The sequence below is a fragment of the Trachurus trachurus genome, assembly GCF_905171665.1.
Source record: "Trachurus trachurus genome assembly, chromosome: 22".
Lineage (NCBI taxonomy): Eukaryota > Metazoa > Chordata > Actinopteri > Carangiformes > Carangidae > Trachurus > Trachurus trachurus.
This window is the reverse complement of record NC_139907.1, coordinates 17,212,461-17,237,705: the sequence shown is the minus strand read 5'-3', so window position 1 is coordinate 17,237,705 and position 25,245 is coordinate 17,212,461. Positions and strand designations below refer to the sequence as shown.

General features: G+C 45.0%; 1 protein-coding gene across 1 annotated transcript; it reads right to left on the bottom strand.

Annotated features, from left to right (window-relative positions):
* Positions 1-1,077: 1,077 nt before the first annotated feature.
* Positions 1,078-24,800, bottom strand: tmem260 (transmembrane protein 260; the record flags this gene model as incomplete). The annotated part of the gene is made up of 16 exons (XM_083998016.1): positions 1,078-1,667; positions 1,844-1,928; positions 2,210-2,263; positions 3,417-3,593; positions 4,221-4,360; positions 5,127-5,298; positions 6,431-6,603; positions 6,855-6,963; positions 8,102-8,188; positions 9,724-9,764; positions 9,862-10,041; positions 10,410-10,523; positions 10,624-10,801; positions 19,579-19,730; positions 21,359-21,390; positions 24,692-24,800. 16 exons carry the CDS (start codon positions 24,798-24,800, stop codon positions 1,407-1,409), a joined length of 2,064 nt encoding a protein of 687 aa, XP_083854142.1. The 3' UTR covers positions 1,078-1,406.
* Positions 24,801-25,245: the final 445 nt, after the last annotated feature.

The following is a 25,245-nucleotide window of genomic DNA, read 5'->3' as shown; positions in this document are numbered from 1 at the left end:
GCTACAGCAGGTTGAATCTCATCATCCAGCCAGCTGACAGCCGCTAACCAGGCCTGGAAACAGAGGGCAGATTACATTCTGAGAAAACTACACGTACACTTACTGTCCTTCGCTTTCTAGTGGTATCTCAAACAGCAGGCTCCTTCAGCAGTGTTTTATAAAGCTTATAGCAATACACTGGTCTGACCTCTGCTTGACAAATTTCCCGCCACGAGGCTTATTAATAACATCAGCACCAATATGCACAAAAACTGTGTACAAGCGAGATGTCCGATCCTGCGAACACGTCAAAGACAACAGATGCTGGTCTGTTTCTTGTGTGCCACACCGCCTCCTCACTAACCACAGCGCTGTAAGTCCATTTTCCTGGAAGCTGATAGACTTGTGTGTCTACATGCGTGTCTTGGAGTTTGCATGTGTTTGTGCTTCTATAATGATCAAAGTACTTTGCTTTTTCCGTGTGTCGATCTATTTATCGACTATGTTTTGTATGTGGTTCCAGCAAAGGAAAGGGCTTGGGTGGAGATTTAAGCATGTTCACACACACGCACACGTAGACAGGCAGACACAAATCAACACAAATGCAAGCGCACAAACGCACCTCTAAAAGGGTCCCTGGCATTGTGACATTTCACATTTCATTTAAATCCATGAGGGATTATAACCCACTGGTTAGGAAGGAATAGAGAGAAAAAAACACTCATCCATTAGTTTTAAACATTTAAAGGACCATCTAAGATAGACTGAGTGATGGAGAGAGGGGTGGGTGGCTAGAGTTGGTGATGCGTAGTGTGGCACAGCACAAGTCTGTCCTAGATTAAACAGCTGCTCTAATCCCCCATTTCTGCCCCCAAATTGGGTTTCCCTCAATCTGGGCCTTGCCATCCTAATGTGAGAAAAAGAGAAGTGGAGCAGTGGCTGAGGCAAAATAATCAGCAGAGGAGAGGAGGAGAAAAAAAAAAAGAACGAGATGTAACGATAAGCAATTGAATGGTGAGTTTAGGGGGAACACGCACAGCTTGATTGGGGTCAGTCAAGGTTTCCTGAAGTCAAGCTCTGTCCCTGGTCCACTGTAAACATACAATGAATGAAGTGTGGCTCAGTCCGAGTTGTGCAGAGTTCTGAACAAAGAACTCTGCACAAACTAGATAACTAGATAACTGGACAGTGGACACCAGTGCTCCCACATCAGCACTCCCAAGTCCAACTCCAAACCTGTCCAAGTCCAACTCGGCCAAGTCCATTAAGCTAAACGCCACTGCATCAGTCTGTGTCCTTCTGGAGCAACACTCTTGAACCATGACAAGAGGCACATTGGCTCGGACCTCGTCCCCATTGCCTCACACTCCGCCTGGGCTCGCAGCTCACTCTGTGTGCCAGCTCCATGTAGGTCTCCCTGGATCTCTTCATGGGGTTTGCCTGCGGCTCTGGCGGAGCCTGTCTCTCTCTTTGAGCAGGTGAGTAATGGCCGAGCGTATGGCAGGAGCCTGGGGGTCTGTGGGGTCTTTCTCTAAGTAGAGACCGAAGTGCTGGGCGCTGCAGGTCAGCAGGCTGTCTGGACTGTAGCCCCGGTGACCTGAGCGGAGCAGCCTCTCGCAGGCGAGTGCCAAGTTCTTGTCCCAGTTTGGAGGGTAGTCTGAGTGGGCCTCCACAATCTCCTTATACAGCTGTCCAGAAAACAGACACGCGTATGCACAGAGAAAAACACATGAAAACAGATGTTACTGAAAATGTCAAAATGCAAAGCCTCTGAATATGTCATACTTTGCCTTGTCTGGCACTTAAATCTGCACCTTTATGGTAAATGACAGTGCTGTTGCATGTTAGTTGAGGTCAGACTCACAGTGTAAGACAGCTCAAAGAGGCGAGCTTTCCCCTCTCCCTGCATCCTTTCTGCCAGGTCAAACAGAAAGAAAGCCGTCTTCATCCTGAAACAAAGCACGCAGGCTCAGGGCTAAGTGCTGGATGGATGAGCCATGCAGATCCACACTCTCAGACGCACCACTCCAATGGAGTGATTTATGTAGATGCCACCACCAAATAGAATGTACATGTAGATGCTCTACCACACAAGACTGGTTTATGGAGATGTCCTAGTGGGCCCGTATGCACTGTGACGCAGCTTTTTATCTGCACACTAAAGGATACAACCGCTCTAAAGAAAAAAAACAATGCATCTTGGAAAAAGAAAAAAAAAAGTTCACTGTACCTGGCTTGCCACATCTCCTCATTAGCAACGCGCTCCCAGGACGCAGGATGGAAACTGTTCACACATGAAAAAAAAAATTCTTTATCTAAACAGCTTCAGGCGTTCGCTAGTGCACAGTTCCACTAACTATAAATGATTATTTGCGTGAATATATTGTTCCACTCAACTGTGCAGGTTTTGATACACTAAACATCAATGTTTGCTGCATAAACATTAAATGACTGCGCAACAATACCAGCTACCACATTAGACATGGAGTAAAACCACATCTCCCTTTTTTCACTTTGTTGACTGTAAACACTTGACCTCTTCTTCAAAAGAATATTTTAGCAGGGTTCCCGAGCTAATATTTGGCTTGTGGGCATTGGCGGACACGCTTGTCGTGAGGGTGCGGGAAATAATGTCACAGTATTCAGCCGTGGATATCTGAGTGAATGAAGGGCTGCTGGCAACAGCAACAGAATATGGAGCTTTGACTAATTCCACTTTTGACACAGTTATTGACAAAACGCAATAAGAAACTCATTATTTTTCATCTTCAGTCTCATTTCAAATGGCTGAGGGCCTAATGTCTTGCTCTGGTTGAATTCCCAAAGAGCTGGATCACAGCACGGAGAACAGAGGACAACCTCACTGAGGGAAGCTTTGTGGAGTCTGTGGAAGGATAACTGAAGACCACAGAGAGACGAGAGATTCTGCTGGTGATAAAATTCATGCCGATGACTAATTTGATGGAGTTTATCATGTATGATACATTGTATTCTCTAAAATGAACTGTTCTAGTTTGAGTTGCTGAAAATGTGCCAAAGGATTTATTTATTTTCTTGGCTGACAGTTAGGCCTGCGAAAAAAAAGACATCCTGCTAATCTAACCCCTTTAAACGTCACTAACTCACCAGTGGGACAAACTGTGGAGCCAAACATTGTTTAAACCGACAGAACTGTCATTTAAATGTTATTGAAGTCTCCAAAAATATCAAATATGCCAGGCTGACCTCTGAAATGTGTACAAAATGATATCTGTGACACCGAGAAGTTTTTCACTTGATAGACAAACACTAATTTCAAAGAGGAGCTGCAACACGCTGATACAGAACACATGTGATACTGTCAGACAGTGTGGAGCAAGATGACGGAGGAAAAAATCATTAGTGGGGTTAAAGACAACCCTGTTCAGAGGCATAATTGTTTTTATCTGTGTTCACACCTGTTGTGTGGCTCGCTCCAGTTGTACATATTGCGAGTGCGGCGAGTCCATTCTTCAGGATGAAACTGCCTCTTAACTGGCACTAAGTAGTCACACACACCCAGGGGCCAGCGAGAGAAGCTACGTTCCCAGCTTGGGTCTCCATTGGACAGCCCGATGCAGGTGAAAACATCCCTCCTGCAGAGAAACAGATATAAACTATCAGATAGGGGGTGGCTCACATCCTCACTTATTATCTCCATGGGGAGTGTTGATGATGAGACACACAGGAAGACCATGAAGACAAACATTTCCTCATATCATAACATCTCTTAGCTTCCCTACAGCCCAGTGCTGCTCACCAAAGGCTCAAGCCCTGAGGGTTAATCCCCACAGGTCAGTGTTGCCCCACAGAGAGACAGGCATGTTGGCCTGGCAAACACTGCCCCCTGGTGGCCTTGGTATTAACAGGTTTTTCTTGCCAGTCTCTGGGTCTCGGTTCCTCCTGGAGGAGTGAATGTGAGCAGGGAGGGAGCAGCTATAAGTCCATCAGAGACTGTTTAACCAAATCAAGTAGATTAGTCGACTTCTGTACTTCATCAAACTCCTTTTATGGCCTCAACAGTTCTATGAGCTTATCTATTCCCTGCACTCACCGCTGTGTCAACCATCCCACTGATCTCTGCCTCATTAGATCGCCCACTTGTTCATCTGGACCATTGTTGCCTTCCCATTTCACTCTCTGTCTCTCCATTAAACATCCTTCTATTTATCTGCTCAGACCATCCCTTTATTCTGCTCCCTCTCTGCTCTCCGGTGACTCACTGCGTGTTGTGGGACAGAAACTGCTCCAGACTGAAGGTGTCTTTCCCCTCAGGGTGCAGCGGATCCCACCAGCGGCCAGGGAAGTGGACCCCAGGGTGGTGCTGCGCGAGCTTGGCCACATACCAAGCATACGTCATCATCTAGGAAAAAAGGAGAGGGTATCACCAACTCTGTTGAAGTCTTTGTATTCTCTGTGATTAGCAGTTAGAGAATTACCACAGCGCGCAATTTACATAAAGAAAAGGATTTACTTGTTCCTGCCTTAAGAGTCTGAAGTTGAGGGCTGTTGTTTTTATCTTCTGTTTTTATTACATTGCAGACTTAAAGCCACTTATGATTGTTACGTTGATAAAGAGATATATTAATGTATGATCTACATAGTGAGTATGTATCCAAAGAAAAAAGCCTAGAAGAGACGTCTGGATGTCAGGCTGTAATTTATGCATTTTATATGAATTCCAGTCCATTATCACACACCAAAGGCATAGATATTGTTTGAAAGGCAATCTTCCTTTTCATCATAAATTCTGCCCTTTTGCTTTTTTATTTTTCAGAATTAAGACACCTCTTTTTTTAATGCAACATATTGCATACATACAAATTCTCAGCATATAACATTATGACAAAGAATGTAAAAATTTCAGTACAATACACACAACAGTGTCAGTTTAAATCTGTGTTCCTCTGGTGCCCACTTAGTATTTCTTTTGTTATCTATATTTATTTATTTATTTATTTACAATTTACCTGTTTTTCAAAGGGGACTTTACTTTGACCTCTGAAATTCAGGTGTTCCTAATGAGACTACATTCTTACATTTGATATACAGCATATGATAAACAAAAACCTCAATGGGAAGTGTTTGACTGAACCAAGACAAGACAGTGGAGAGATCAAAGCTCTGACCTCCTGGTCTACCAGGCGTACATCAGGCCGCACACCCTCGCAGTAGTACAAGTAGCGCAGGGAGTTTCCAGGCAGATCTCCTCTGGTCAGGATGATGGAGTCTGTTGGGACGGAGGCCAGAAGCTCCCTGCCGAACCGCTCCACCACTCTGTTACTGCTCTGATCACACTCCCTACAATCATGAGTACATTTGCAGTCATACAGTATAACATCATCTAAACACAAGTTGTGTTTGGTTGCATTTAAAAAGAGGTTGAGTGCATCCTTACCCCTGCTTAGAAATGTGTGTGATGATGTGTAGAACTCTGTGTGTGCGCGCGCGAGTGTTTGTAGGTACGCTTTCAAGGTGCTCTGAGGGTAAGTTGTCAGTGCCCCCGCCCCATCCCCTCTGCAGAGCGCTCTGGCTGCCTATCTAATCATGGGGAGACAGGTGTGATGGCTCTGACAGCACAGGCCATGCTCTCCCCTTGATCAAAGCCGCTCAGTGATGGCTGTCTGGCACTCCCCAGCACTACGCTGGTGTAATCTGCCTTCTCGGACAGCTAACATCTCAGACTGAGCTCTGCGAGTGGAATCTATGTGCTAACCGTGCCTCTCTTTAGCCCCTACCATGGGGTGAGCAGAGAAAAACCTGACATGCGGAGTTCAGACCTTCGGTATGAAGCACAGAGGAGAAACAAATCGGGTTGACTCAGGGAAAACTTATGCAGGGGGATTTTAGAAGAAACTAGAATGAAAGGGGAGTTTTTATTTCACTTTAACTTTACTATACTGAACTACTTAGGAGTCACTTTGGACACATTTGGCTCCAGTGTAGCTATGGCAACAGCAAAAATTTCAAAATAAGACTGATTCGACAGATAAATGTACACAGGACTGGACAGATCACATGAGCAGCTTGGCACAAAAACTATTGAAGCTCACTGAATCACTGTGGAAGTGCAACACAACTAAAAAAAATTAGATAAGGAAAGTGTCATTGAAGGTATGAGGTGTTGAATGTGCACTAAACTTGCAAATGGCAATAGAAGACAACACTGAAGATCCATCTTGACAGTGTGACCATTTTTAAAGGTTTCTGTGTGTGTTTTTGGTCAAGTTCATGGATCTAGTAACTATAATTATTTATGTAAAATTAGATTTTATATATTGTCAGCAATTTTACCAGATGATGATGCATTGAAACTCAGTGTGCCATTAAGCTAAACGATATAAAATATACCTCAAACATGTATGGACAGCATCTTAAGTTTCCAATCACATCTGACTGTAACTTTGTCACTGTAACTGACTGCAGTGCTCACCTGTGATTGGTGTGCACCATATGTGCCAGCAGAGCCGTAGTGAGGACCCAGCCTGCGGTCTTCCACACCCCCCCACGGCCCAGCCTCCTCTCCAGCTCGGTGTGAGTCTGGCTCAAGCCGAGGCCTGCCAGCACACACACTGCAGCATCACTCTGGAGCCAGAAACGCTCAACCTGCAGGAAGTGACAAACACACACAAACAAACACACACACCAGTGTTTCCTATGTGTTTCACTCACGCACCTGTTCCAGTATCAGCTTGGGTGCTACTGTTCAAGTGCTCTTGTCCCCGGATATATACCCTCCCCTTTAACACAGTGTCATAGATAGAAAATTGTGCTGTAGTGTCAAGCAGACTTTGTGACCACTGCAGATAAATTATATTAACAGCAGTTTTAAAGAGACAGCGTGACTGATAGCTCACCACTCCAAGCAGTAGGGGTCTGCTGATGTCCAGGTTGGCTCTCCAAGCAAAAAACATTGAGTAGACCACCAGCATCGCAGCTAACAGCCAGGACACTGGGCGACATGTCCTAGGACAGGAAAGGCCATGAGACCACTAATTATTTATGTGTAAATATTGTTCTCATTTTCATTATCAGTTCATGAATATAGTTGGATAAACTCTAGATATATTTCCCTACTGTATATGTAGTCTAAAGTATTATTTTCTGTGTTTACTCTGTAAAAAATATACTTGTTGTTGTGAATAAGTCCATGAAAATATTAATGCAGGGTTGAAAAGCCCCAGAGCAAATGTATATGCCAGCCAGCTAAGAGGTGCATGATTGATTTTCTAATGCAGACTGAGTCATAATGAGCTGGTGCCAACTGCTGAATCACAAACTCATTACAGTACAGCTGTAAAATGTACTTATACACTAAAAAGAAAACACGTTACCCTTATGGCAAAAACAAGTCATCATCTGAACCTGAGGAACTCTTTCAAGCAAGAGAGAAATCCGTCTGGTTTTCCTGCCAAAAGACTGATTTGATAGTTTTAACTGGCCGGTCACTGTCACACACCACTGATCCTCCCGTTCTACGTTTTGTCACATTATGAACAATCGTTGAAAAGATTAATTTAAGATTTATGAGTAAAATATGTTTATAAAATATAATAGTTTTTACCTACAAGCGTTTTTTGTATGTTTCTTTTGGCATCCTTTAAAATGACCTTGCTCTTTTTCATCCCTGTGTGCATGTAGCCAAAATTATCAAAGTTCACCCCAGCAGAGGGGGAAACAAGGGGGTGGGTGGGATTGGCCGATGCCCTACAGAGCCCCAGGGCTTCACTAGGCTTTATCAGCTCCACCCAACAGACCCCAGCAAAGGCACCACTGTAATAAATTACTGGATCACACTGCCACTCTGCCACATACAGATACATGCGAGCAGAGATTTACTTGTACACACACCAACATGTTTTTGAAAATCCAAAATACGCATCAACCCCCACTTGATTTGAATGTGGAGCGTCACGACAGCTTGACAGTTAGGTGCCTCTGTGGTTTTTTGTATTCTTTTTTCCTAAGATCAGCATTTTGTCAGTGGTTTTGTTCCCTTCTTTTACTCCGGGGGATTAGATATTTGGGTGAAGTGGCTGGCAAGATGTGATTTTGTGTGTGTGTGTGACAGAGTGTGGTGTTTTGTATGCTGGTGTCTTCCTACCTGTCCAATGAGGAGAGCAGCAGACCTACTCCTGCCAGCACCAAAACAGGAAGGGAAAGGTCTGCAAGGCAGTGGTCCATCTGGGCCCTGCGCGCACGCACACGCACACACACACACACACACACACACACATAAACATATATGATGGACACCAAAGGCAGGCTGAATTATCCACCCTGCTACTGAAGTCAAGGACACCAATTATTAAATGCCCTCCATCCCCTATCAAAACAAACTCCTTGGACTGTGCGTTCCTCCTTTCAATCGGATTGACAGATACGAATGACTGTGTCATCCACCCCCCCGCTGCCCCATCCTCTCCTCACAGCGCCTGTCAGTCACAGAGCGCTTGCTCAGAGCAGAGAGATAGTTTCCTGCCTCTTCCTTAATACCCATCTCTATTTGACAGCTTATTGAGTCTCTATATCTCCCAATGTACACTATGTGTGAATGTGCTCGCGAGTGAGTGTTTGTGAGCGTGTGTGTCAGCTTCTCCAGTGGGTTTACGTCTCCAGTGCGATATGCCTGTCATGTTCGCCTCTCTTCCCCATCTTGAAGGTGTGCTTGTCCATCAAGCAGCAGGGGTGATGGGAAGGGGTGGGTGCCTGGCAGAGGGGGGGCCAGTAGTGGGGGGTCTTAAGACGCACATACACCCCCATCCCGTCAGCTGGAGAAAGATACCGGGAGTGGGATGACTGCGGTGGCGGTGGCGGTGGTGGTAGTGGCGGTGGTGGAAGTGGGGAGCAGGGGAGGGGGGGAATCGGGTGGAGGAGGTGGGGGGGGGGGTGCTGGAGTGGAAAAATACAATTTCTCCAGCTCTGTTGCAGTGTCTGTCATCACAGCTTGTCACGCTTAAACACCAGAGCTGAGTGATCATTTCAAACTGCTGGAGAAACAGAACACAGCGATTTGGCCCTCTAAGCAGGTTCAGTTCTGCTTTGATGGGAGAGAGAGAGTGGAATGGGAAGAACAAAAGCTGCTGGGGAGAGGAGAGAGGGAGAAAACGAGAACGGCTGCAGAAATGACTCTGGGCTCTCAAAAGAGACTGATGTGTCTGTGGTTAAACCTGTGTTAAACACCGGAACCGGCACAGAGTGCGTTTGGGTCCTCCGTCTCTAGAATCATGTGTGCCCTCTATGTGCTTCACATCAACTCAGTACAGTTACATCTATTGTTTCTGCCCAACTCTAATATCTTACAATCTACTTTCCAAGTTAAGGCAACACACCAAAAACAGACAGACAGACAGCCGAATGGACTTGTTTACATGGAGCTGGCAATTTTATGACTTTACTTTGGATTCTGGGCAATTGTGATTATCAGTTTCGGAAGATTTTATAGACTGAACGATTAATCAGTTATTTGATTAAATACAGTGGTTAATAAATTCATTAATAATAAAAAGTAAACATTAGTTTCACTGCACGCAATGTTGTACATGTAAAGTTGCATACTGCAGACAAATATGCCTGGAAATATTCAATAACGGTGACTAATCAATAGGCACAGTGCAGGTACAGTATGGACCTAGCAAATGCATAGAGCCAGTTGTTCTTATGTTTCAAATGTTTAAACAACTTATTATAAAGGGCAAGTTTCAAAAATCTGCTGCAGAAACTTACTGTAGCATCGTGGTCAAGTTCACAAGGTTCTCTGTCTTTGCCTGGAAACACAAAAAAAGGGAACGAGCTAAAAACATATGGATGGAAGATTAAAAAAAGCAGGTTTAATCTAAAAATAGAAGGGTGAGCAACACGCACCAGATTGAAGGTGCCATATTCAGCCCTGAGCAGGTGGGTCAGCAGTCCTGACAGAGTGGTCTGATCCCCCCAGCTCCAGCGGGCGGTGTTCAGGTAGGAGGAGACGGGCAGGTAGATGTACGGCAGGAAGCCAGCAAGGAAACAAACTCCCAGAGACACGAGGCCCCAGAAAGAGAGTTCCTGTTGAATGTCACATGGGTCATACACTTTCAAACTAATGTCTTTATGTTGCCAAAACTGGATGTCAAACATTGTGAATTACTGCTCTTACATAAAGTATCTGGCAATTCACTATAATAATGGCTAATACTAATGATACTACTGCTACTATTACCAATAATAATAGTATTATTCTTATTAATATAATAGTAAAGAGGACTTTGGAGATTTTAAATAAAGGTTTTTCAGAAAAATCTATCTATACATCTGCCAGAAAAATCGTTGATAAACTCTTATGATCTATAAATTAGACAATAGAGAAACTGGCTTTCTTGTCTGTCTTGAGATTTAAATAACATTGCTTTGATACACGAGGCCCAACGACCTACCTGATGAGAGTACAACCGGTGAAGAACCCAGGGAATGATGACGGCTACATAGAGCACCAGGGTGTGTTGGTTGCAGAGCCCCAGGCCACAACACAGTGCTCCCCAATGAGCAATCTGACAAGGCCAAGAAGTTCAGAGCAGCACAGTTCAGAGCACAGTGTGAAATTATTTTGATCATGACATGTGACATCAGAGAAAATGAACACTGGGTTACCTTCCTCCTTTGATCTGCCTTTTCAGCACAGTGAAAACTGACAATCAGGAAGAAGAGCAGACCGACAAAAAGGTTGTTGAGGGTGAAGACCTCTGCCACCATGGACCACTGCCAGCCGAGCCTGGACACAGCAAACAGCCCTCCAGCCAGGACTGCTCCCGGGCCCGGACCCGTCAACCTGAATGTGAGGGAGAAGAGACCAACACTCAACTTTAATTTGATCTAAAAAAAAAGAAGAAAGAAAATGTCTAAAGATATACAAATTTACCAATTCTGGCCAAACTGTTTGCCGTGAATCAGTTTGAAAGGCTACTGAGGTCTGAGTGTTTTTTTTTTATATATTTTATTTGGCATAACTTAAACTGCACTGACACAAAAAAGGCAAAACAACAGAGTCAGCAGCTACACGCACAATTAAAATTCTGCAGTCAAAAAAAGGCACCGCTTCCCTCAGACTAATTTGGGGACCCATTATAATCTCTCTACGACCCAAGTTTGCTTCTCGGACAAGACCTTGAAAAACACTCTCAGTGAATTGGGGCAATTCACATATCATGAGAAGTCCCTCCCCAGCAGCCGGTTGATCTCGAGCAGACTGGCACAGAAACCACCGTGGTAGAGATAGCACTTTATCCTCAGCTTCTTAAATATAATGTGTGCACAAAAGTTTTCCCCTTCCTCCTCTCCTGTACTGTCTCCATCTCCTTTGCGGTAATTGAAGCAAACTTGGGATAATCTGTCATACGCTAAGACCCACCACTTACTAAAATGAGAGACAGAGGGGGAGAGAGAGAGAGAGAGAGGCGACAAATGATAGCGAGAAGGGAAAGAAAAGGAAAATAGTGCAGAGAAGTATGCGTTAAAAGGGGTGAGACAGTGTGCGGGATGAAGGATGAAATATAGAAAAAGGAAGAAAAAAGTTCAAGAAGAGAGAGGGGGGAAAAAAGAGAAAAGAGAAAAAAAAGCAGCCCAGTCCCCGGCATGCTGGCTCTGAAATATGAGCGGGCTCGACAATTAGGGAAGTCAGGCAGTATGGCCCTTTCCGCCATTGTGTGGAGTGGCTTAGAGTCCTCATCAGCCTATCAGCTAACTGACAGGCAGAGAGCTGCTCTATTCAGCACCGCAGATACAAGCTGCAGGCCAAACGGCTGCCAGGTCCCTTATGACCCCACAATCCCTTGCCGGTGACAGCTTCAAGCTCCATAGCAAATTAGGCGCTCTCACATTACAATCGCAGAAGACAGATTCCATTAACGGTATCTGAAATTGAGTAGAGAGCAGGCCCGTTATCAGACCTGACTCATAAGCACCGCCATTAATCACAAGGCATGATACCATTTATACATTTCCAGCTCTCTGCCTGCCGCTGTGATAGTCAGCCACAAAAGGCCTGATGAGACTTAGGCTAGGGGAACAATGGAGCTTTCTGAGGAAAGCGCGGTAAATCAGGAAAAAAAGGAGAGGGAGAGCAAGAGAAGGGTAGAAAAAAAAACTCTTGCTTGCTGACTACTTCCCCCTTTTTTTCTTGGGTTTTCTCTCTCCTACTCTCCACTATTTTTCCTCTGTGCTCAGTGTAAGGCGAGCTTGGTGGATGAGTATGTATATGTGTGTGCACTTAAAGGGGGTGGGGGGGGGGGGTGAACTGTGTTGATGGGGTGTCTAGGAGTGGGTCTTAATAAGAGATAGCAGAGCCTTTCTCACTGCACCGCTCCAGGAATTAGTTGTAACTTGAAGGAAGGATGAAGAAGGGTGCAGAGTGGGGGTGGAGGGGGTGGGGGGGGCAGATTGGGGACTTTTGTTGAGGTGCAGAGACCCTCCGCACCCATAATTTTACCTCCCTGCATGACAATTAACCCATGGCTCATACACCTAGCAGGGGGGCTGGTTTGGGGGTAGCAAAGGGTTAGGAACAGTCGTGGGGGTCCACATTCGTGTTATTACACCAAGTCTGTCCCTGCCTCTGAAAGCCCCCCGTCTGATAGCCAGGCAGCACTCACACTCACATATTCAGACACACACACACACTTACATGCACACACACATACACACACACACACATTTCTGTTCTTCGACTTCTTTATTCTCCCTGAGTGCCTGACAAATCTCTCTGTTAGAGCTTGTCAGTCCGTAAGAGCCCAGTGATGTGTGTACAGTGCGGGCTGTAAATGACCTGTCTGTCTGCGTGGGACCACCTGGGTCCCAGTCAGCCTCTCAGCCGCTCCGCAGCTCATTCTCCAGGCTGGCTGCTCCCAGGGCGCGCAGATAAAAGCAGGACACATTCTGACACCAGTGTGGCCATGTTCCCTGTTATCACAACTCAATGCGGTGCAGGATGCTGCTGTGCTGAAATGTTGTGGCTCAATGACAATGGCCTGGTTGAGACATGGCAGGAGAATAATACAGCTGACAACGAGACTATTCTACCCCTGAACTGATCCGCCCCTGCCAAACACGTGTACGTCATCATTGGGTAATTAACTGAATGATGAATATTAGCATTTAGTCTTGAATAGGCACACATTTGGAAGTCATGTAAGCAGTTGAGAAGAAAATTATAATACATACAGAAGTAAAATTCTTAAAATCTCATCGCAAAAATGAGAAGGGAAAGATCAAAGGTAATGAATAAAAAACCAACATATGACAAAGATACAACAGGCTGTGGTGCGCAATGTCCCCTTCAAGGACACAACAAAAGCTGTGTATAATCACTTTGAAGTGTCAAAATGGGACCTGCCTCATTTACCCCCTCAGTTCTAGTGTATGGGCCAGAGACGACGCCAGCACCAGTCGTCTGTGCTAAATAACAGCACACAAAAAAGCCTACACCAGCACTCTGCACTGAATGAGGCTTCACAATGGAGCTGGCCAAGGGAGCCACTGTCACACACCACCCCGGGGAACAGACAATACCACAGCTGTGCCATCGCGGATCAGCGCTGCTCTGTTCTCTAACCGAGTGGTGGTTTGGGGAGGCAGCGCTGGAAAAGAATCACACATTCCTGAAGAGGGTAGAGAGCCCGAGAGAGGAGGTGGCCTGCTCGGGCTGAGGCTTTAGGTTTCCAGCTGGCCCTCACTGGCACCCCAGGGCTCTCCTCTGGCCAGGACACCAGGCAGGGTACTTAGTAGCTATTATATGACAGTGGTAAGTGTCATTGGTTTGAAATTTCAAAGCCAAGTGGAAACCGATATACAAACATACATGCATTTAAATGATACGACTGGTCAAGAAATCAAAACATCCTACTAAATTTAAAGTTTTAAAACTCATTAGTGTACATCTGAGGGTTGAGCAACATTATTCAGTCATTGGTATTATAATGTATCATCTTTGTGCCGTGACAAGATGATATAAATTTTTATAAAAATCTGCCCTTCACACCACCAGTTTTACACATCATGCTCAGTGTATCTGTGACACTATTCAGCCTTTATGAACTAAAAGCCATCCAAAGTTTCAAGGACTGACCCTGATGACATCATTATCTCTGGCTTTGTTTTTTGGAGACTAGTTTTCTTTTAGCAGGAGGCCTATGCAACAAACTGAGGACACAAGGTTGGAAAGACAGGGACATTAATCAGGCAGAGGGTGCTGTATGTATTGTAATATGGAAAACGTAGGACCCAATGTTTTGCGGACTCTTTTACCTCGGACATAAAGTCAAGATATCTTGTTTTCTACTGCTTCGTTGTCAATTCTTGTCTATTCTAAACTTACTTAAAGGGACAACGAGTAGTTTTGGAAAAGCGAAGCGTTTTCACACAGCCTCCGCGCGCACCGTAAAATTCTTTTGACCGTCGCAAGACGGACTCATGTTTTCATTCATCAAGAATTAAAGTCAGAGGTTCAAAGAGGTTCACATACCGTCGTAGTTCCGACCATAAACGGCGATTCAGCTGCGTTATTCTCATGACTCGTTGCGAAACCGAAAGTAAAAAACGCTGGTCGGCTCGACCAGCATCTCCGCCACCACTAATAATAACAAAATAACGATAGAGACAGAACTATATATTTATCGAAAATGGGCCCATTAACAAGTGTGGGTAGCGGAGATTCATCCACATTAACGTGAGACTTTTTTTTATAACCGAATAGAAACTCCTCGTTGTCCCTTTAACTTTTGGGAAATGAAATATCAAATGCCTTGAGTGGCTCTTTAAATTGATCATGTATAACAAATTAAAGACCAATGAAATGAGGATTTAATTTGATACGTGTGTGGACCATAACAGTGGAACACATATTTTTGCATTGGTTAGTGTATATGTAATTCAGCCGAACTTTGCCATATTGTCACAAATAATCATTTTATGGATATATCATTCATATCATTACGTCATATTCCAAATACTAATGCAGCTGCACTAAATGACTATAATACTCAAAGTCGGGCATTTATAAATTATTTGTTGTGAAACTACCCTCCAAAGGAACAAATAACCATCACCAGATCATCATCATATTTTTGATACTGAAGTGAAAAAAATATTTAACATTTTTGCCTTATTGCCCAGACCTAATCCCCTTTTCTATGTGATTATAAAAAACAGTATATTTGAATATTGGTTGTCACAGCCTAATTTTCAGCCAATCACCAAACCAGGCACTTCTCTCTCTTTCTTGCCTCATCCGGTGTGTGTAGAGGAGGCTGACTGCTTGCACAGAGGGTAAATAAGGGACCCGGCTCTGCCGCTTAGACACCCCTCCTCCAGGAGAGCGCTCCAGTGCTCCAAGTGCGTGTAAAATTAATCACCACAATTCTGCTCAAACAATGCAGCCACTGACATGACAATTTCTCCCAGAATGCCATCTTAATCTCCACCCAACACACAAAAATTACAGGAAGAGGGAAAAAAAAAACAATTTAGAAAAATCCTGTGTTTATGCAATTCACTGAATGCCATTTTTATTGCTCCTTTTTCCAACAAAGTCATTAGGCACACACCACTGATATATAAATGTTGCTGTATAGATTCCATTAACTAATTCTGGGTGAATTGTAATTGCCGAGTCTGATCCGTCTCCGTGCCTGGTGCCTTATTAAGACTGCCTGTGGTGGGTGAGGAATGTAATATTGACGTCCGAGGCAGACACAATCTCGGGCCCACGGGCGAAAGGAATATTAAACTGGTACTGTATTCTGCTGTCTATCTAGCCCTCCTCCCTCCTCCTCTCTATCCCTATCCCGTAGCCAGTAATGAGGAAATAACATCTTCATTAGACATCTGTTTAACTGTATTAGAGGATGAGTCCTGAGGGAACCATTGGTCATGCCGAGGATGGGGGGAGTAAAGGAGGTCTGTTGGACTACAATATGAAGGATGAGATACTGCAAAACTGGAACAAAAGGTCCAGAGATTGGGGCCTTTTTAAACAGGCAAACCTAAAATTGTCCCTGTATTTTCAGAAAAAAAAACAGGGTTGGTTGTATTCTGCGCTGCCACTTGGGATGAAGATTTTATCCGACCATAGCAGATGTGAGAGGGAGGGGCAGGCTTGCCACCTACAGGGAGAGGTGAGAACATTATCCAACCAACAACTCCATTCAGCTGTTTTCAAGATATCACAACTTTCAGTCAAGATGTCCAGAAAACAAAACAAAAGCACACAAATGGTTAACAAATAATAGTAAATAACTAAAACACAGGCTCCCTACACATTGCTCCTGACATGACCCCAACATGACACACACAACTCCACCCCTGTGGAAAAAACAACCCACCTGAGCAAGGAGGGAAAGTGCCATCAGGACCATATGGTAAAGGTCCTTATAAGGAGATGGGGACGCAGCACAAGGCAGGAGATGGCACCACGCCCACCCTCCGGTCCACTGAGGTATCAGCTGTGCTACACGGGCCAGCTCTTGGTGGAGGAGCCTCTCGCTCGCAGGTGTGCAATTTCTTTTCGAGGGGCCGCCAGGGAAGGGAGAGGCCAGACATGTTTGGTGTGATTCAACGGTGCTGTTATGTAATCATGTGATCAAACAAAAAGTGCTGATGACTGAGTGTTGCGAGGTTGTTTTTTTCTGCTCTGATGGCTGTCAGCGCACTAACGTGTCTGCTCCTGGTTTCTCAGGATAAGCCCGGGAATGGAGAGAGATTCCTCTCAGGTAGCAGAGATTCAGAGCAGCTTTAGCAGATAAACTGTGAAACGAGAGAGCGCAGAATACCAAGCTGTCTGGATTATCCCGCTATGAAGGGTGCATTCCTCCAGAGACTCGTGGCTGAGGCCTTTAGCATTCCACGGGCCAAATGTGTCTTTCTGTGAACCTCCCAGTGCAATCGATTGTAATTATCATTATGTCCACCATCCTCAAAGGCTTGTCAGGCCATGGTGTGAAAACATAACAAGACATGCAATTTGGCCATCAAACCATATGATCAAGCCAAGAGAACTGTAATTGACAAATCAAAGGGAGGCTAAGTGCTACATTTTAACTTACGCAAGAGAGAGAAGTGGCTTCCAAGCCTATCAACTTACATTCCCCCACATTAAACACGGCAATCTGGCCGACTAATTTAAATTGATACATCAAAGGCTTGCCATGTTGGGTATATTCCAGATGAATTTCAAGGTCTACAATTTACAATTCGAGAGAAACTGCCTTCAAGTACCCGTATTAACTTCACTACATTTTGCCATCTGAAAATAATCACACAAAGCGATGATTTGTTTGGGGGGGAAAAGTCTACTTTTCAGCTGTTGCAAACCCAAAAATAAGAAGTAGTGAAAAAGTTTATGAGGGCCTCGAAGAGACAAAAACAACAAAAGACATTTCAGAACTTAATTTTGTTTTAGAGGAAACTGGTGTCGCTGCAGGTATGAACGGGTGTCAATGGGTCAGTTTTGGCATTTCATCTGAGGGAGAGGCCCGGCCAGAGAGTCCCTGCAGGGCTGTGGCCTGACACCTACGCCAGTCTTCCCAGTATGGCCGAAGCACCCAGTGCCCTCCGTGCCAGCAGCAGGAGGGAGGTCTTGACCATCCGGAACCCCCATCCCCCTTCCCCCACCTCCCGAACCCCCTCATATACTGCCCTCTTCAGCAACCTCTCACAAGGCAGTCTGCCAGCTGAACCACAGCCCACAAGCTCATCCCAAACTAGGCCCTGAACAGATAACAACTAAAACCTTTTATGCTTATTTTTCAAATTGAAAGCATAGATTATATGTTCATACTTAAGAGCTTATATGGTGTGACTGTGGTCTGGCTGAAGTCCTCACTACCCATCAGCCCCTTGTTGGGGGATGGGTGAGGTTGTAGGTCATCATAATGACTTTTTACTTGAACATAATCCAAAATTGGATCTAAATCCCCAGAGATTACAAAAAGGGCTACAGTTAACATGCACACCGGGAGCCAAATATCACCCAGACTGCATGGATATTTTTTGGCCTCAAAATAACGGCCTGCAAATGTCTGGCCAAGAGCTGAGTCCAATCCCCCAATTCACTGGTAACTCATCAAATGCATTAAGACTAGGGGGGCTGTCAGAATACACAGCCAGAAAAGCCCAAAGAAGCACAGTATTCTTCCCCGTCTTGTCCTCTTTTATCATTTTCCTCTCACCTGTACTGTCCTGGGTGGAGTGGTCAAAGCTGGAAGATTTGGATTCACCTTTTAAGAAAAGAAAGGAAGGACTTGGTCTAAGACTGATGCAGTCTGGGCTTTAGGCCAGTCCCCTGGGGTGCATTTCCTTCCCAGCTCCTGCCCTACTCCAGCAGGGCTGACCCTGTACCCTGACCTGCCACAGACCACCTGCCACCTAGCACACATTGGCCAGGCACACAGGAAGTAGGCCCAGTACTGATCATCACCTGGGAACACGCACAACTTCATTTTCACCTGCTTTCGCCCCCAACTGTCGCTGGGTCCTCGCAGCCTGCCACGGTGTAGAGCAGGTAGAAATTACATCATATTCAACAATTCCTATTCTGGAAGAGTAAATCAGAAGCATATGACATGCCTGGAAATGCCCCAGTATGCATAAACATTGACAAAAAGGAAAAATGTTGACACTAAGCTGCCATCAACAATGCAATGTGGAAAATCACTAAGATCAGCAAAAGGGTGATGTAAGGTAGTCCAGCCAACCACGCGAGATAAACACACATACAAAGAGGGAAAGGGTAAAATACTCCTTACATGATGGGGTCAGCAGCAGGCGAAACTGCAGGGTGGTGGATGGCAATGCAGAGTGTAAACTGTGCTCATGACTGAGTGAGGAGAGAGGTGGTAAAAGAGAGGGGAGAGGAGGAGGAGCAGAGTTAGTGATCCTGTTCCTCTAAGACCCAGGAGGCAAGAAGGGGGAGATTAGAAATCGTGCCATGTCAGGATTGGGAGCATGCTGGGCAGTGGGGGAGCAGGAGAACAGGGACGTCGGGATGGGTGCTGGAGGGTACGATAATTGTGATATACATACACACACACGCACGCTCACAACGGGTGGCTGATGGGTAAACAGGCAGGGCAGGGTGGTGGGAGAGAGGAGGGCGGCTGGGCCCTGCTCCTGAATACTGAACAGAGGATCAGGGACGCCACTCCCGGTCCGTCAGGACCCAAAAATACCACTCTCTGTTCCAGACAGCATCAAGACACAAAAAGTCACTAGGGAAACGTTTGAAGGCCCCCTCCTCTCAAAAATCCCTATTGTTACATTCCTTGGATATCTGACTTTTACTCTACAGACTGATGTGTGTGTTAGTCACTAGAAGGCTCCTCTGCTGACGGGGGAAGGCTTCTTTGTACTTCCCTGAAATCTGAGTTTGAGACATGCAAATACAAGCGTGACTTGGTGACATAAATCTGTGGAAGACAATCATGAAATGACTAATCCACAGAACGCTCTCTCTTTAGGGATTAGTTTTACTCCTCATACTTCACTAAAATCACAGCGATGGCAGGACATCAATATTTTGTGGGAAACGACAGGAATCTTATGATTTTATGCGCCTACCTGCAGACAGTTATGCAGAGGGCACCACAAGCTGCAGCCCCCAACAGGCTACTCATCAGGTTGACGCTGTGGGCCGCAGAGAGCGATGGTATGAGACACATAGCCAGGCGAGCTAGTAGGGTGAAGAGAGGATATCCGGGAGGATGAGCCACCTAAAAACACACAATAACAAAGTCAGTGACCCAAATCCAGACACACAATGACAAAAAAAACAAAGCTTTTAGAGAAAAACACATAAAGCAGGTAATGTTTGATCAAAGATGAGCTTGAGTAAGCACCAGTCTGAGATGTGGTGGAAGAACTACTTTGTTTAGCACAGATAATGGAGAAATGAAAAGAGAGAGAGAATACAATGCTAGGAAAATAATATTGGAGGTGAGCACCGAGCAAGACTGAAGCAAATGGTGATACAGAGCAATAAAAAATGTGTTTATCATCAGCGCTTTGTGATTAAGTTGTAAATCTAGTTGCCCTTCTGCCTCCTGCAGATGCCAGTAGAGCCACAGTAAGAGAGAAGAGTGAAGCACATCCCACCCTGCCTGACCGCAAACTGACTCTGCCATAATACCAGAGCCCTCCTCTCCCTCTCTTCCTCCCTCTTCTCACTTCTTTTCCTCTGGCCTCTTCCCAAGGACAGTGCAGCTCCCCAGAGCCTGTGATAGAGCACGTGGTACTCACCACCCCCAGCCCCCAAACCACCTCCAAGCCGCAGTCATTCTCGCCTGGGGGATCTCGGCAATCACAGCAATTAGCCGCTAAGTCTCCTCCACCCAGATAAGGGCTCAGTCATTAAACACAGACTCATTCCCTGGCACTGATAACACGAGCCATGCGGGCCGGGAGAAGGGGCAGCGCTTCGAATGAACACAGAGCTGAAAGGTGAGAGTGTGACTACCTCACCGGTCACCTCAAACACAGCAAAAGCTCTTTGGTTACAGTAGAAATAACTTTGTCCAAATCAGGGAGAGAGGGGTTTAGGAGGACGGATCGTGTAGGTCAGGAGAAGTCAAGAGGCAAGACAGAAAAAGTGAAGCAGAGAACGAGAGAAAGACAAAAAGGATACCAACTCTGCAGTTGGTGACAGTTTGGTGACTAACCCTAACCCTATCAGACAGGTGGGTAACTCTGCTACAGGAAACATCGGCATGTTGAGCGAGTGCTGTGTGGCCAACAGGAGTGGACAGATATGCAGTTACAGGACAGCTGAGGGACAAAGGCCACAGGGAGCAAGGGGAAGCAGAACTCCAGAGCTCTGGGGATCAGACGAGGGGGGGGCAGCAGCCTGGGGCCCAGGGACGGCCTGCGAGGCCCTGGGGAGGCCTGAAAGGCAGACAGGCAGGCCACACGGACTGCAGCACTAACAGCAGGATTACTGGCATAGTGACACCGACACAGCCTCCCTAAAAGGATCACAGCGGCGTAATAAACTTTATTAAATAATAAAACTTATTATAACTGTTAACCCGATTTAGTTCATTCTTCGCGGCTTACACACACACACAAAAAAGAGGGGTGGATATAATAAGCCTTATACCGTACATAAGGCAAAGCCTACAAAAGCCATCGCCTTACCATTGACTTTAATTGGATTTGAAAAACGGGTTGCAAATTATAGCATTCTCTATTTGCAACTTAGTAAAATAAGTGTATAGAAAAGAAGGGGGGGAAACCTGTGGACTGAAAGTAAATTAATCTGCTTTCTGCCCATGCTTAATTAAACTTCCTTAATGCTTATAAAAGTTAATGAGTGAATTGATTAAACAATACAGCTAATACTTACCCCCAGCTCACAAGCAGTGGTGATCAGCTCTCCTGTGGAAGAGAATAGGGGAGGAAATTAATGTAAACCCAATAATTATTATTAAGAGACAAGTCTGCTCCCAAAGTTTTCCCAAATCAAATACTTGCACTGGGGTTTTGCATTAATTTGCCAGGATCAAAACCTGCAAATCTTCCCAGTGTGACATTTCCTAAGCGGCACGCTCATTCTCTTCATCTCTCGCTTCTCCCCTGATGCCTCCCTCCCCTTCTCCGGCACATACACACAGATATAAACACACACACACAAACCATTAGACTCCCTCTCCAATGCTCTGTCACACAAAGACACACATATGCTGATCTGAGAATAATGCTTCCAGTCCCATCCTCCCCATGCATCAGGGTCCTTTCCCTTTCCTTTTTCTTCTGCTGTTCTACGTGCCTCTCTCCTGCTCCCACACTCCCAGTGTCTCAATGTCTCGTTTAGTCCGTTGGGCACAAACAGAAAGGCAACGTTGGTGACAGTCACAGAATGAGGTAAGCTGTAAAAATAAGAGCCGGTTGCACAATTTTTTGACAAGCTCTGTGTGAGGCACGGCACAAAGTGAAAAGAAAACCCCTAAAAGCTGTTTCAGGAAGCTTTAATGTATCTGGGCACAAACCCATTTGTGCCAGAATATACCCAGAGCGTTTCAAATTACACTGATTTCTCACCCAATGTTTGCATCTCCCACTCATGAAAATTGAAATTTGGTTCAGATTAAATGACATTGATAAATGTTTGGGTTCAAGACAGCTCCCTCTACTGGTACTAGGTGAGTAGGCTTCTCCCATCCAGTACAGCCAGTGACACTGTGGCCTAGTCCTGCATCACCATTGACAGGATAATCCGTCTGTTACTTCACCTACACCCAAGCTATGTAGAATACCTAATAAATGGTGCACTGCAAATAGTATAGAAAATAAATTACACTAGAGAGGTCGAAGTTATGTTTTCTCAAATAATAAAAGAAGAGATCAAAATGAATATGTGTCATATTACACATCACACTGGTTCAGTGCAAATCAAGCAACATGAGAAACAGCAACAGGATGGAGCTGTTTATTTGAAACTCAAGAAAGTGTGCTCCATATTAAAAATAAACAAAAACTTATAAACTTATATTGGAGGAGCAAGAATATGAGCCACGATGCCGTATAGAACACAGCGGCTGAATTTCAGGTGGCATTGGCTGCTTCGTGTGTTTTGCAACCTTGCCGATACAGTGAATTATGATGCCTAAATTTCTGCCACATGAGGAGCCCTAACTCTTATCAGCCTAATGGACCATGAAGTCAGAACTCCTCCACCTGCACAGCTTAAATGTTTTCACAGCTCCATTTCACCTGGCATGAGCCGCCAGCTACCTGCCATCATTTTTACATCACACTTTCCCATCCTTCATCGGTTTCTCAATTTCACTCATTTTCCCTCAGTAGTGGCACACTTTTACACCATTCAACACGGAAACTCAAACTAATACTGAGCCAAAACATCCATCTCAGTGCCACAGAGATGGAGTTCTGCAGCCCCAATACTAAAAATGGAAAATATTGACTCAACGGGGTAGCAGCACGGGTGCCAAGAGTCTTTGTGATAGTGGAGCATGGGCACCCACACCAGTCTTCCCATAATCCCCATCATTTCCACACTCCACATTCCTAGACAACAGCGTACCCGCGGGGCTGCGCTCATGCCTCTCCAGGGCACATCACACCTAAAGAGATTAGGACACAGAGACGGAGACCTGGAGAATTCAGAAGGGTGTTCAGCTGGCACTATCAGAGCGGGCATCCTGCACCGTCCCTAAACACTGTGGAGAAGGGGCTGGCCATTTTTTCAAAGGCCCCCGTTCGCTAGACAGCAGCACAACCAGCAGGGCTACTCAGCGCTCCAATTGCCTGCTCTCTCCTCGTCTCTGCTCGGCCCATATCTGGCCGAGCTTTTCGCATGCTTTCATTCTGCAAAATGTGCATTCCTCTCGCCGCAGCAGCTTGTATGCCACAGCGGTGCAAACCTAACAAGCAGAGCCTTCATGCCCTCAAGTCCACATTTACAAGTTTGTAACCTTGCTATCACTTCTAAACACTGTTTGTAATTGTGCAGGGCATTCCTTCAATAAACTGCATTACAAGAATGTTGGATTGGCCTACACCACACAGGAAGGTGCTGAGTGAAACACATCTGGGCCCACTCTTAAGCCTTGTTACAGAGGAGTGTGGATTAAATTTATGCACACACATACATAATTTTGAATTTGAACAAACAAGCTGAATTATTTTGTGAGTCAAGGGCTGTCAACAATGCTTTGTCATTACAAATGGCATCTATATTACCAAGCATAGCAGTTAAGTCGGTAAAAGAAACAATGCTCTATCTTTCTCTTTGGGACTTGGATGGAGCATCTAGCAAATGGTTAAAATATCTACAAGGTAAACTTTCTGATTATTTTATGAGTGACAAAAGTTTTGTGATAATTATCATGGCATAATCTCTATGTTAATATATCTAATAAGTATTTTAAATTATGTAAAATTTATGTTAATCCAGTAGGTAAAATCTTTGTTTTTTGATTATTAAAACCCCTCTCGCATACTTTCAAATGCCATGAGGAATTTGGTGACGGAAATGAAATCTCCAACTTACAGCCAACAACAAAAGACAATTTGATGACAGTCACACAAGGATGATAAACGTGGAGAGAGAGCAAAAGACATGACACTATAAAAAAACAACCAGAACATGCTTCACAAATCATGACCAATTCAACTTCAACAGAGAACTGGCCACCCTTTAGTGGAATTTGTCAATGGTACTGATAGGATATTCCATAATGCATCATATCTATTTTATTTCCAAAGTACTGTCTGAAATGTATTTACTCTAAGGTCAAATACTGAGTCAATTACATTACATTATATTCTGCCGTCTACAATCAGTGCTGGCGTGTCAGTTAATGACAGTGTTGTAATCCAACTCTGTGGTGGTTACTTAGTTAAATCAAAAATCATACATTTGAAGCTCACCAACAAGGCTGTCTTTCAATACTGTAGCAAGCAATCCAGAATCTATATGGATTTCAGTATGTTGTACTTCAGAGGTCACCTCGCATGGATAGATCCATGTCACCTCGTGTGTCATGTTAGCAGAAGTTTGTGTTTGTCTATCTGATGCACCTGCACCAGCAGCAGCACCACGGACAGCACCATGAAGCCGCAGCAGCTCCGAGGCGCCATACCATTGGCTGCTCGGCTACACAACAAAGCCACATGACCAGAGCAGCGTTCAGCTAGCGGGGCTAGCAGCACCAACCTGAGTCTCCTCCGGGGACAGTCCTCTGGACACAGGGCACGTACAAAGCGGTGACACAAGCGACGGTAGCACCAGTCAGCATCCAGCTTGTCCTTTTCTCCGCGGACATTTTTCAAAATCCGGATAAACACGGGCCGTTTTCAAACAACTGTTAGCTAATGTCGACTAACTAGCAAGCTAACGTGACTAGCGTCCGTGCATTTCGGGCTGTAGAGCGTCAACAGGACTCGGTAGCGGTCGGTTACCTGAAAGCCGATGTCGACTACAGCTAAAACGAAGTAAATGTAACACAGAGCAAAGTCAGCGGCTTTGTGTTTGCTGGCTCGAGAGTTAGCTAATTTGACATGTTTCTCTTCCCGGGTAAAGTAGCAACATCAGATTCTACCCTGACGTGCAAATCTCGCGATACTACCAGACGCGCCATTCTTAAATGCTAGACTGAAGTGGTTGTGATTTATTTACTTAAAACTGTTATAAATTACTGAAAAATATAACCATTTACGCGGGTTGCGGAGCTGGAAGACGGTTACTTTTTTATTCCTTGGACGTGTTTC